Source organism: Lepus europaeus, chromosome 5, assembly GCF_033115175.1.
Source record: "Lepus europaeus isolate LE1 chromosome 5, mLepTim1.pri, whole genome shotgun sequence".
NCBI classification, from domain to species: Eukaryota; Metazoa; Chordata; class Mammalia; order Lagomorpha; family Leporidae; genus Lepus; species Lepus europaeus.
The window spans coordinates 121,494,778-121,507,057 of NC_084831.1; the positions used below are offsets into that span (position 1 = coordinate 121,494,778).

At 57.1% G+C, this 12,280-nt stretch overlaps 2 protein-coding genes across 2 annotated transcripts; both read left to right on the forward strand.

The window, feature by feature from the left end:
• Window positions 1-347: 347 nt before the first annotated feature.
• On the forward strand, window positions 348-3,387 carry LAMTOR2 (late endosomal/lysosomal adaptor, MAPK and MTOR activator 2). The gene is made up of 4 exons (XM_062192473.1): window positions 348-662; window positions 925-1,087; window positions 2,896-2,985; window positions 3,215-3,387. The coding sequence occupies exons 1-4, from the start codon at window positions 595-597 to the stop codon at window positions 3,269-3,271; spliced, it is 378 nt and encodes a 125-aa protein (XP_062048457.1). The 5' UTR covers window positions 348-594; the 3' UTR covers window positions 3,272-3,387.
• A 2,505-nt stretch (window positions 3,388-5,892) lies between these two features.
• Window positions 5,893-12,280, forward strand: RAB25 (RAB25, member RAS oncogene family). The gene is made up of 5 exons (XM_062193656.1): window positions 5,893-5,935; window positions 9,463-9,658; window positions 11,070-11,263; window positions 11,781-11,861; window positions 12,153-12,280. Exons 1-5 carry the CDS (start codon window positions 5,893-5,895, stop codon window positions 12,278-12,280), a joined length of 642 nt encoding a protein of 213 aa, XP_062049640.1.

Sequence of the window (12,280 nt, forward strand, 5' to 3'; positions counted from 1 at the left end):
CCGCGGGACGTCCACTTAAAGCCTCCACGCAGGGAGTGACCCTGTTGCTGCCGATGCCCACGGCCCGAATGGCCTGTACGGTGCGAGAACTGGGTGTTGCCGGCGTCACCGCTCCAGCCTCGGTTTCAAGAAAACAGAATCTCTCGCCTCATCCCACAGAATCGTGCCTAACGTAGAAAACCGCTCTGAGAAGTAACCCAGGCTGGGCCCGACAAATACGAGGATTTATTACTACTATTATCGCATCGTGAGTAGCCAAGCGGCCATGATGACCTCCCTCCGCCAAGGGGTTAAACGTCCTCCCAACCCTGCCACATTGCCCTTCCACTCCCGCTCTTTTCCCCCACGACCGCGTGGTCTTGCTGAGGCGGCGAACTACAGTTCCCAGGGTGCCTTGCGAGACCACAGGAACTACGATTCCCAGTCCCCCCGCGGCTGAGCGGGGTGGGGCCAGAGCAGCCGTCACGGGGTAGGAAACTACAACTCCCAGGGCGTTGCCGAGCGGGTCGCTGCACTGCCGGAAGCCGCAGGCCGCGGCCAGCGGGACGCCGCTCGGAGGATCTGGGATTTAAAGGCTGGTGACGAGCCGCTGGCATGCTGCGTCCCAAGGCGTTGACCCAGGTGCTAAGCCAGGCCAACACCGGAGGCGTCCAGAGCACCCTGTGAGTGCGGGCCGTGGACCCGTGCGGCTGCAGCGGAGTGGGGCGGGGAAGGGAGGCGGCCGAGGGGACCCGCAGCTGCCCGAGAGCGCGCCCCTGGGAAGGGCAGCCAGCGTGCTGGGGGTTCGGGACGCGTTCCGGGACACGCTCAGCTCGGCCCCTTGCCTCGTAGGAGCGCCAGTGACACGGGCGTCGGGGCGGGGACCCAGGCGTTTGAGCCCCCTCGTCCCGGGCATGTCGACATCCCATCCTTGTCTCTCGCCAGGCTGCTGAATAACGAGGGATCGCTGCTGGCCTACTCGGGTTATGGAGACACGGATGCCCGGGTCACCGCGGCCATCGCGAGTAACATCTGGGCAGCCTACGACCGAAACGGGAACCAGGCGTTTAACGAAGACAACCTTAAATTCATCCTCATGGACTGCATGGTACGGAGAGAGGGAAGCCAGACTTCCTCCATCCACCAAGGGGGATCCCCGGGGGTCGAACTGGCCCCCATCCTGGATGATTGTTGGGGCAGGGACAGGATCTCCGAGAGATTGCTAAGAGTTGGTCCTGCAGCAGCGTTTGCGATAGGCAGGACCGCGAGCACCCAGCGGTGGCGAGGAAGGAGCCCCGGACCTCAGGTCTGACTTGGGTTCTGGTCTCCGCCATGCACTTAGCAGTGGTGAAACCTTGGGTAAGTCACTTAACCTCATCTCCAAGCAGGAGGTGATGAGCCATCCTCCACCACCTCGGGACTGTTGACAATCAAATGAAAGAATGGGCTACACAGTAGAGAGCTGTTCAGACGCAGAGCGTGTCCACCCAGCGTCACCGACTCGCAGGGCCGTGGCGGAGTCTCCAGACCGGGAAAGGAGAAGTGGCCATTACGCTGTGACTTTCTTGGGAACAGGGACTGCTTCACTCCTCTCTGAATCTCTTCAGTGACAACCATTTAGGTCCCTGCCGGACTTTTAGCACTAGAGGGGGCGTACAGACAGGACAGACAAAAAACCCATTCCTAGTGGAGCTTGCAACCTTACATGCGTTTTAAAATAAGCGGACTATCTGGTCTGGACCATATGAAATGCAATGGAGAAAAACAGCAGGGAAGTAAGAGGGTGTGGAGGACGTGTCTTAGGGCCAGTGTCCCTGAAAAGGCGATGTTTGACCAAAGGACAGAGGGTGGTAGGGGTCCAGTCGTGTGGCCCTCTGACAGGGCAGCCAGTACCAAGGTCCTGTGACTAGGATCAGCAAGCTTGGCCTGAGTCACGGGAGGGTAGTAGGAGATAGGGCCAGAAAGACAGGGGCTGTGGTGCCTGGTTCCCAGCACACAGCGGACACCTAGTAAAGGTGTGCAGAACCAAAACGAACAGATTGCAAGGGTGCGTGCACCAGGAATGGTCTCAAATATAACTTGGCTGCCTGCCCCCCCGCCCCCCAGACCTCACCATTGCCATTTTGGCTCAACAGGTGACTCCTATGGGTGCCTAGCTGGGGCTGGTGCTATATAACAGGTGACTCCTATGGGTGCCTAGCTGGGGCTGGTGCTATATAACAGGTGACTCCTATGGGTGCCTAGCTGGAGCTGGTGCTATATAACAGGTGACTCCTATGGATGCCTAGCTGGAGCTGGTGCTATATAAAGCAGTAGCTTTCAAATGTGACTGCAACCCAGACGAGACATACATTTTCAGTCAGAGCTCAGTACAAACATACACCCACAGAAGCAAAATTTTGACGAAGTACTGCCCTTACTGTATTTCTTTCTTCTTTTTTAAAAATGCTGTTCAGCCTTCCTAATCGACCTTGTAACCCTGGGATCAGGCCTGCAGTTTAAAATAGTACCTTGGGAAAACAAGAGAAATTTAAGTTGAGTTACTGCTCTCCGTGTCTTTGGGCTAACCTCATAATAATGTCACTGTTTGGACAGCCCTTGGCAGAAACAAAACACTTTCATGTGTGTTCGCACCTCCGCCAAGTGGAGTGAGGTAGGGATCACAGAAGGAGAAACGGATTTCCTGGGTGACAGAGTTTCCCAGAGTAACTTAATTAGTAGGTGGCTGTGCTGAGGCTGGAACCCAAGCCGGAGCCCCGTGTCCAGAGCTGTAGCCAGAGCTTCCCAGCTGAGCCTCCTGCTGTGTCCAGGGCATGGGAGGAAGATGTAGGCTCTGAGAGGCCAGAGGAACCCTTGGAGAAGGCGGGGCCTGTGAGTGTCAAACAGAACATCCCATCCCATCATATCCCCTACCAGGAGGGCCGTGTAGCCATCACCCGCGTGGCCAACCTTCTGCTGTGTATGTACGCCAAGGAGACCGTGGGCTTCGGCATGCTCAAGGCCAAGGTGTGTACGTGTCCATCCTGCCACAGCCGTGGGCCCGCTGTCGTGCTCCGTCACTGTGTCCGCTCCCACCCACAGCACCGCACCGCTCTCAAGTCCTTGTGTCAGCTCGGTTTATGTCTGATGTGGGCAGGAGGGAGGTGGGAGTGGTTGGGGGCGGCCTTGGGAGTAGAACTGGGATCCCTCAAGTGGCAGGCTTGTGTGACACTGACTTCTTCCCCACCTCTTGCAGGCCCAGGCTTTGGTGCAGTACCTGGAGGAGCCCCTGACCCAGGTAGCTGCGTCATAATGGACATTGGTGGAAGCTGGAGTCAGCGTCATGGAGGAGGAGACCATGGGGGGAGGGCGGGACTGTGGTTTTTGATTTGTTGTTGTTGTTGTTGAAGAATGAAATTCAGCTCCTGTCTTGTGTCTTGGCTTTTTTTTTTTTTTTTTTTTTTTTGGATGGGAAGAATCATAGGAGGCAGGAAGGAGCAGGGGTCACGTACAGGGTGCCCTGTGTTCTGCAAGAATGGGTGTCCGCCCGCACCTTCCCCGTGACCTCCCACTACCAAATGGTTCTTGTCAGAGGTGCCTCAGCTCTCCTGGCCTCTCCAGTGCTGTGACCTCACCTACCCTGGTGAGGTCACAGCAGATTCTTACCCACCTGGTTGGCAACCTTGTTGGGAGTGGGCTCCTGGCACAGGCTGGACAAGAGCATATCAGACCCTGAGAGGTCAGTGGCCATTCTGGGCTTCGAGGGGCTTGCCTTTTCTCTTTCTGGGATTGGAAGGGTGGCTCCTAACCTGCCCTTCGCTGGTTCACTCTCTAAGTGGCCACAACAGCTGAGGCTGGGTCAGGCTGAATCCAGGAGCTTCATCTGGGTCACCCATGTGAGTACAGGGGCTGAAGTACTTGGGCCATCGTCTGCTACTTTCCCAGGCACATTAGCAGGAAACTGGATCAGAAGTGGAGCAGTCAGGGTCGGTGCTGTGATGCAGCTGGTAAAGCCGCTGCCTGCAGCGCTGGCATAACATATGGGCGCCAGTTTGAGACCCGGCTTCTCCACTTCCAATCCAGCTTTCTGTTATGGCCTGGGGAAGCAGTAGAAGATGGCACAAATCCTTGGGCCCCTGTACCCACATGGAAACCTGGAAAAAACTCCAAGCTCCTGGCTTTGGATGGGCCCAGCTCCAGCTGTTGGAGCCATCTGGGGAGTGAACTAGTGGTTGGAAGACCTTTTTCTCTCTGTCTCTGCCTCTCTGTAACTCTGCCTTTCAAGTAAATAAATAAATAATCTTTTTTTTTTTTTTTTTTTTTTTTTTTGACAGGCAGAGTAGATAGTGAGAGAGAGACACACAGAGAGAAAGGTATTCCTTTTTGCTGTTGGTTCACCCTCCAATGGCCGCTGCGGCCGGCTCATCTTGCTGATCTGAAGGCAGGAGCCAGGTGCTTCTCCTGGTCTCCCATGTGGGTGCAGGGCCCAAGCACTTGAGCCATCCTCCACTGCCTTCCCGGGCCATAGCAGAGAGCTGGCCTGGAAGAGGGGCAACCGAGACAGAATCCGGCGCCCCGACCGGGACTAGAACCCGGTGTGCCGGCGCCACAAGGTGGAGGATTAGCCTGTTAAGCCACGGCGCCGGCCAATAAATACATCTTTTAAAAAAAGAAGAGGAAGAAAAGAAGTGGGGCATCCAGGACTTGAACCAGCATCCATTTGGAATGCTGGAGTTGCAGGTGGCTGTTTAACTTAGTGTACCACAGTGCCAGCCCCAAAGATGCCTTTTAAATTTTTTTTTTTTTTTTTATTTGAAGGGGAGAGAGAGAGAGATCTCCCATCTGCTGGTTCATTCCCAAATGCCCACAACAACCAGGGCCGGGCCAGGTCAAAACCGGGAGCTCAGGACTCCTCAGGCTCTCCCAGCTTGGGTGACAGGGACTCAAGGACCTGAGTTATTACTTGCTGCCTCCCAGGGTGCTTGTTAGCAAGACGCTGGACCAGGAAATAAAGTAGTCGGGACTTGAACCAGGCACTCTGATACAGGGGGCAGGCAGCCCAAGCAGTGACTTAACAAGTGCACCAAACACTAGCCTCAACAAGATGCATTGGCTTGGGTGTGAGTGTGTGTCTCCAGTCCTGTGCAGGGAGTGAAAGAAACTAGGAGGGCTCTCAGAGGCCTCACCTGCAGGTCCTGCCCCAGCAGGCTCTTTCTGCCCTAGGTCTCCCCTACCCAGCGTCCTTAAAGCAGGTCTGTGTAGGGAAGCAGGGAGCTTGCAAGTCCCAGCTCCACCTGGCCCAGGCCGAGAGCTGTCCCAGGGAGGGAAGCAGTGCGGCTCCCACAGCTCTGCCTTGCAGCAGGTGATTGGCAGCCCGGCCCCGCACCAGCAACAGCCCTTCTTCTAGCGCCCCCAGCAACCCCCCAACCAGAAGTTCTGAAGGAGAAGCAGGAAGCCAAGGGGCTTTCTGCGCCCTAGGGGGACCTAGTTCTCACTGGTGGCTCGACCTCCTCGCCACAGATCCGTGTGGACCCAGCCCTTTGAAGATCCTGTGCCTGTCCTAGCTTCTTCCCCCACTCTGGCCCCCCCAGCATTGGCTCTGCTGCACCGGGAGCCCAGCAGGGAGAGCAGACACCCAACCTGTCTAACCTGTCTGACGTCATCATCTCTCCACCCACCTGGGCCCCAGGTCTCCAGTCGCCCGCTCTTCCTGTTCTCAGCTTCCGTCTGCCCGCTTCCTTGCTGCACCCCAAGCTGCCTGCCTGGCCTCCTCTCCGGCTGGAGAAGTCGCTTCACCCTCAATGAGAGGAGGGGCGGGCCCAGGTCTCCCGAGAGCCGAGGGTTGAGGGTACTGAGCCAGCGCACAGCCTTGTCACCTCTGCCCCCCACCCCCGACCCACCCAAAGACACCTGCACCCTCCATGCGGAGCCAAGATGGGGAACGGAACGGAGGAAGATTATAACTTTGTCTTCAAAGGTGAGTTCGGGTCCCCAAAGGGAGGAAGTGTGAGAGGCCGGGGAAGGAACAGACACAGCCGGAGAGGGCCCCTCTTGTGTTTTTATCCAGGTCCCAGGACCCCCAGGGCCATCATGCCCTCCTGCTAAGAAAGCAAGCTGCAGGGGGAGTGGGGGCAGGTCTCAGGGCAAAAGTCCAGGGGCTGCCAAGTGTGTTGATCACCCTGAAAGTGCCAAGTTAGGCTCCCCTGCCCGATTCCCCGCCCCCCTCCCAAGAGTCAGCCCCTGCAGCGCCGGAGATGGAGGTCAGACTTCAGAAAGGACTTCCCCCCTGGGAACGAGGGAAAGAGAGTCAACTTTCCGGGCAGGTGTATAGAAAAGGAAAGGAGAGAGCGGTCTCGCCGTAGGGCTGGGGGAGACATACAAGGGGCAGGTGTAATACATCAGGCAGGGGCTGGCCGGCTACTGCTTACTGCTGCTGGGCCGTAGCTTTGTTTCCCCCCGCCCCGCAGACTCCTTGGACTCAGGCCCCAGGCACTGGGTTCCACTTGGCTGTCCCTGCAAGTATGTGTGTGTGTATCTTTCCTGCTTCTTTATCTCAGCCCCTGTGTTTGGCCCTTCTGTGTTCCCCAACCCAACCTCCACGCCTCCTTCAGGACAGGGCCGACTGGTAGAGTCAATGCTTCCCCCTCCAGCCACCCCACCCCACTGCCTCTCCCAGCCTCAGCCCCACCCTCATGCAAGCTGGGGAACCTGTACTCCCGGCATCTTTCCCAGGAAGGACGCCGACAGGCTGGGGGTTAGCCCTTCCTCCGTACAAGCCCGTATCTCATTAAAAACCCTAACATGCCCCCCAAAAGTCATCTTTCCTTCTGAGAGGCAGTCCAGCCCAATGGTCAGGGCCCAGCCAGGGTTCAGGTCTCAGCTCTGCCACTTTCAAATCGTAGCAGGTGGCAGTGTCCAGAGGCAGCCACCGAGAAGGTTAGAGCAACACTGGTGAAAGGCAGGGGAGGAAACAGGGTTGGGCACAGGGAGAAGTTGGGCTGCACGCAGGCTCCATGCAGTCAGGGCCGAGGGCGGGAGCATTGCTAGCCTCACCTTGCTCAGGCACGGGGTGCGGGCTGCCCAGGAGAGGCTGACTTCAATGAGGCCGCTGTTGTGGCAGGGGCGTGGCAGGAGCTGGGGGCCTGAGGCTGGCAGCTGCCTGCACTGCCTGCAGCGTGTGGGGCTGGGGTGATGGGCAGGTGCTGGACGGCAGATCTGGACGGCACACCTCTGTGTTTGCATTAGCTGTGTTATTTGGAGTGTTTGTGTCCTTGTTGATAAAAATGAGGACAGAGTGGTACTCGCCTCACAGCACTGTCGTGAAGATTTAGTGAGTACTGGTGAGCCTGTAGCACGGTGCCTGGCACACACATAGGCGCTCAAACCGTGTTAACCAACAGAATCTCTGTTTTGCAATGAGAAACTGAGATTTAGAGGCAGGGTAATTAGCTTCCCTGAGGTCACAAAGCCACAGCACTCAAAAGAACTTTTCTTGGGCAACTCTGGAGCAACTAGGAGCAGCATTCCCAACAGGGAAGAGGCAGGTGTGCATACACACACACACAACAGAATACACACACCAGAGGTCTTTAAAAAGTTTATGACAAATGCATATTATGACAAACGATGCATAGACTTCACAAATTTTTTGCACTGGAATAAACTTATCTTTTAATTCCATTTTCCATGAACCTTAAAGCACCCTCACACAAACACACACACAACTCTTTCATGGCCAACACAAATACTGCATTTTTATGTCAGAGGGGGCCTTTATAGATTGTATAAACAAGGAGTGAGATCCAGAAAAGGTGAGCCACTTGTTTAAGTTCGCCCAGCTAGTCACAGGCTGAACAGAGTCCACAGCCCAAAATACATAGTCCCAGTTCTTGGGCACCACTTTGCCACCCTGGGGCCACCCTAGGGGCCTCCTCTGATCCTGGGTGCTCAACTCAGTGCTGGTGTAATGGGTGAGTTGTACGGACACCAGCCCCTGACACTCCCCCCAGGCCCCGGCTCACCCACAGTGGGGAGACCTGGGCCCAGGACTCCATGTACCCCTAAGGTGGAGACCATTCTTCTTCCCACTTTCCATATGGAAAAGAAGCTTCACAGAGGTTTAGTAACTTGCTGATGGACACAGAGCTGGTCCAACACCCATGGCATTCCTAGGGACGCCTGGATCCTAACTTTCTTCTTGTTAATTTTTGCTTATGTATTGGACAGAAAAAAAGAGAGAGACAGAGCAAGGGAGCACTCATCCACTCCCCAAAATTCCGCAACAGCCAGGGCCAAAGCCGGGAGCCAAGAGCACCACTCAGGTCTCCCACGTGAATGCAGGAACCTGAATATTGGAGCCGTCATGGCTCTCTCCTGGGGTCTGCACCAGCAGGAAGCTTGAGGAAGGAACTGGAGCCAAGAACCAAACTCAGGCACTCTGGTGTCAGACACAAATTCTTATTTTGCTTGATTTTTAAATGTATTTGAAAAGCAGCGCTACAGAGCGGGGGTGGGGGTGGGGGGTACGGGGGGGGGGGGAGAGAATCTGTCACCTGCTGGTTCATTCCCCAAATGCCTGCAACAGCCAGGACTGGGCCAGGACTGGGCCAGGACTGGGCCAGGTGGAAACCAGGAGCCAGGAACTCTATCCTGGTATTGTATGCGGGTGCAGGGGCCCAAGCACTTGGGCCATCATCTACTGCCTTCCCAGGGACATTTGCAGGGAGCTGATGTGAGGTAGAGCAGCCAGGGATTCCCACACAGCACTGCAAGGATCTGCTGGGCCACAGCACTGCCTCCCCAGCACAAGTGTGTTCACTCCAAAGGCAGGGGCCCATGTGGTGGGGTAGGGGATAAAGCTGCCTGCAAACACAGCATCCCAGTGTTCCAGCTGCTCTGCTTCCGATCCAGCTCCCTGCTAACGACCTGGGATGTTGCCATCTGCGACATCCATTGGGTTGCCCGTTCGAGACCCGGCTGCTTTACTCCTGATCCAGTTCCCCTCTAATGTTCTCGGGAAACAACAGAAGATGGTCCGAGCGTTTGGGCCCCTGCACCCACGTGGGAGACCTGGATGAAGCTCCTGGCTCCTGGCTTTGGCCTGGCCCAGCCCTGGCCATTGCAGCCATCTGGGGAGTGAGCCAGGGGAGGGAAGACCTCTCTCATTGTCATACTTGAGGGTCCAGACCTCCTACCATCCCTGTCCCAGTAACCACCCTCACGGCCCCATTACCAGCCCACAGGCGTCAGAAACACAAGCTCACTCTGCAGCCACACCACAATGCAGCAGGCTGCTAACCCTTTGAAGCTCTTTTTTCATTTTAAACTCTTGGCCCTACTGCCCCTCTGGACAGGTGCCTTAGAAGGGGCTGAGACCCGGCACCCCCCCTCCCAAGTCTTCTCCATGCAACTCCTCATTCTTGATGGACAGGCCCTCCAAGCCTGGGTGGGTCAGGGGCGCCCAGCCCAGCCTGTCGCTCAGCCCTCACCTGTCCACCCCCTCAGTGGTGCTGATCGGCGAGTCGGGCGTGGGGAAGACCAACCTGCTGTCCCGATTCACGCGCAACGAGTTCAGCCACGACAGCCGCACCACCATCGGGGTCGAGTTCTCCACCCGCACCGTGCTGCTGGGCACCGCCGCTGTCAAGGCGCAGATCTGGGACACAGCTGGCCTGGAGCGGTACCGAGCCATCACCTCGGCGTGAGCCTGGGCTCCAGGGGGCTGCTGGGGCGTGGGAATCCTGGGCAGGACGAGAGCACCTCCAAGCGGGCAGGCAGCGGGGAGCACTAAGCCGTGGGCCTCTGGGGCCTGGCCCTGGGGATCACAGGAGGCAGAAGTCCTGTGAGACAGATGTCATGGTATGGGCCAGCAGCGCTAAAACCAGGAATCATTGCCACCATTTGCTAAGTCTCTTCCATGTGCCCCAGAGGGTAGAAGGCATTGCACATCTGACACTTTCTGTCACCGTCAAAGTCCCACAGGAGTCAGGCGGTATCGTGAATCCTTGTTTAAACACCGCCCAAGTGAAATCCAGCTGGAGTGGGGATAGGAGCCAGCTGTGTGGATCGGCTCGAGGGCGCCCCCTCATGTCAGCACAGTGCTCTGCAACCACAAGGCTGGACCTAGCATCCACTTTTTTTTTTTTTTAAGATTTTATTTATTTATTTGAGGGATAGAGTTACAGACAGAGAGATGGAGAGACAGAGAGAAAGATCTTCCATCTTTCACTGGTTCACTCTCCAAATGGCCACAATGGCTAGAGGTAAGCCGATCCAGAACCAGGAACCAGGAGTTTCTTCCTGATCTCCCACGTAAGTGCAAGGGCCAAAGCACTTGGCCCATCTTCCACTGCTTTCCCAAGCCACAGCAGAGAGCTGGATCAGAAGAGGAGCAGCTGGGACTTGAACCGGTGCCCATATGGGATCGGAGGAGGCTTAGTCCACTGTGCCACAGTGCCGTCTCCTGCATTTGCTTTTTCAAAGATTTTTTTGTTTATTTGAAAGGCAGATTTAGAGAGAGAGGGAGAGACAGAGAGCACTGGGGCCAGGAGCCAGGAGCCAGGAGTTTTTTCCAGGTCTCCCACATGGGTGCAGGGGCCCAAGCAGTTGGGCCATCTTCTGTTGTTTCCCAAGCACATTAGCAGGGAACTGGATCAGAAGTAAAGCAGCCGGGTCTCGAACGGGCAACCCAATGGATGTCGCAGATGGCGGCTTAACCCCCTAAGCCACAGTACTGGCACAGTACTGGCCCTGGCACCTTTTTGTCTCAGAGGACAAAAAGAAGTTGAGAGAGACTGTGGGTCAGCACCAGGCATGTGTGTGTGGTTGCAGGGTAGCACCTGCTACGAGGCAGGAAAAGTCAGGATCTTCTTAGCTACACGCACTCCCACGGGGCACACACCCTCACCACTTAGTCCCTTGGCCTCTTGGGAGACTCGGTTGACAGAATACATTGGGAGTAAGTGGGCACTGGAGCCCTGGGCTGTCCCCTGGGGGTTTGGGTCCCTGGGCCTCAGTTTCCCTGCTCCCCATCTCTGGCATCCCACTGGCTCTTCTCTGAGTCTGACGCCCCTCTCCGATCACCTCCGCGCATCCTTCCTGCCCCCACCCAGGTACTACCGTGGCGCGGTGGGGGCCCTCCTTGTGTTCGACCTAACCAAGCACCAGACCTATGCCGTGGTGGAGCGCTGGCTGAAGGAACTGTATGACCACGCGGAGGCCACCATTGTCGTCATGCTCGTGGGGAACAAGAGTGACCTCAGCCAGGCCCGCGAGGTGCCCACGGAAGAGGCCCGCATGTTTGCCGGTGAGAGCCTGGTAGGACCTCCCGATTCTGCCCACACTGCTCCCAGCCCTAGGACCGCCAGTTACACTCGTGCCATTCGGTCCTGGGAGCCCTGTATGCTTCTCAGGGTCGCCCGCTGGGTCCCGACCCCTGCCCTGAGGCCCTCTTCACTGACAGTTCTGGAAGGCAGCCCCACTCTGCAATGCCTGAAGATCCTAGCACAGAGCCTGCCTCCCCACACCCACCGGCAGTCGCCTTTTGCCCAGGAGTCTCCTAGGTGCAGAAGCGGCACAGTACGGCAGATACGGCGGTGCAGAGCACCCGCGTGTCTTGACCCAGCCTCCCGTCTCCTCCTGGCCCGGCCCTAGAGGTGGGACACGGAGCAAGCCCTCTGTGCCTGGGCTGCAGGGTCCTCACCGAACCTACCTCATCGGTGGTTTTCAGGGTGAAACGAGCATGTCATGATTCGAACACAGCACAGTGCATCGTGACCATCAATTGTCTATCACGCTCATCTCCGGGTTCTCTTTCTGGGCAGAAAACAATGGGCTGCTATTCCTGGAGACCTCCGCCCTGGACTCCACCAACGTGGAGCTGGCCTTTGAGACCGTTCTCAAAGGTGAGAGCCTGCCTCTGCCCGGCACCCCCAGACACCCACTCGGCCCCTCTGTGGGTCGAGGCCTCCACAGAGCTGCTGGCACCTCCCCCTCCTGTACCAGGGGAGGGGGAGGGGGAGGGGGAGAGGGAGGGGCTCAGTCTTGGTTTCTTCTCTGGCCAGGTAAGTAGAGGAGGCCTGTGTGGCCACACTCCATTTCCTTCCCACATAACTCCTTGGAAGAGTGCAGTGTGGGCTGGGGAGCATGGGCGCTGCAATTGCTTCCAGCCTGACCACTGCCTTCTGCCCTCCCAGAGATCTTTGCGAAGGTGTCCAAGCAGAACCAGAACAGCCCCCGGAGCAATGCCATCGCCCTGGGCAGTGCCCAGGCTGGGCAGGAGCCCGGCCCCGGGCAGAAGAGGGCCTGCTGCATCAACCTCTGA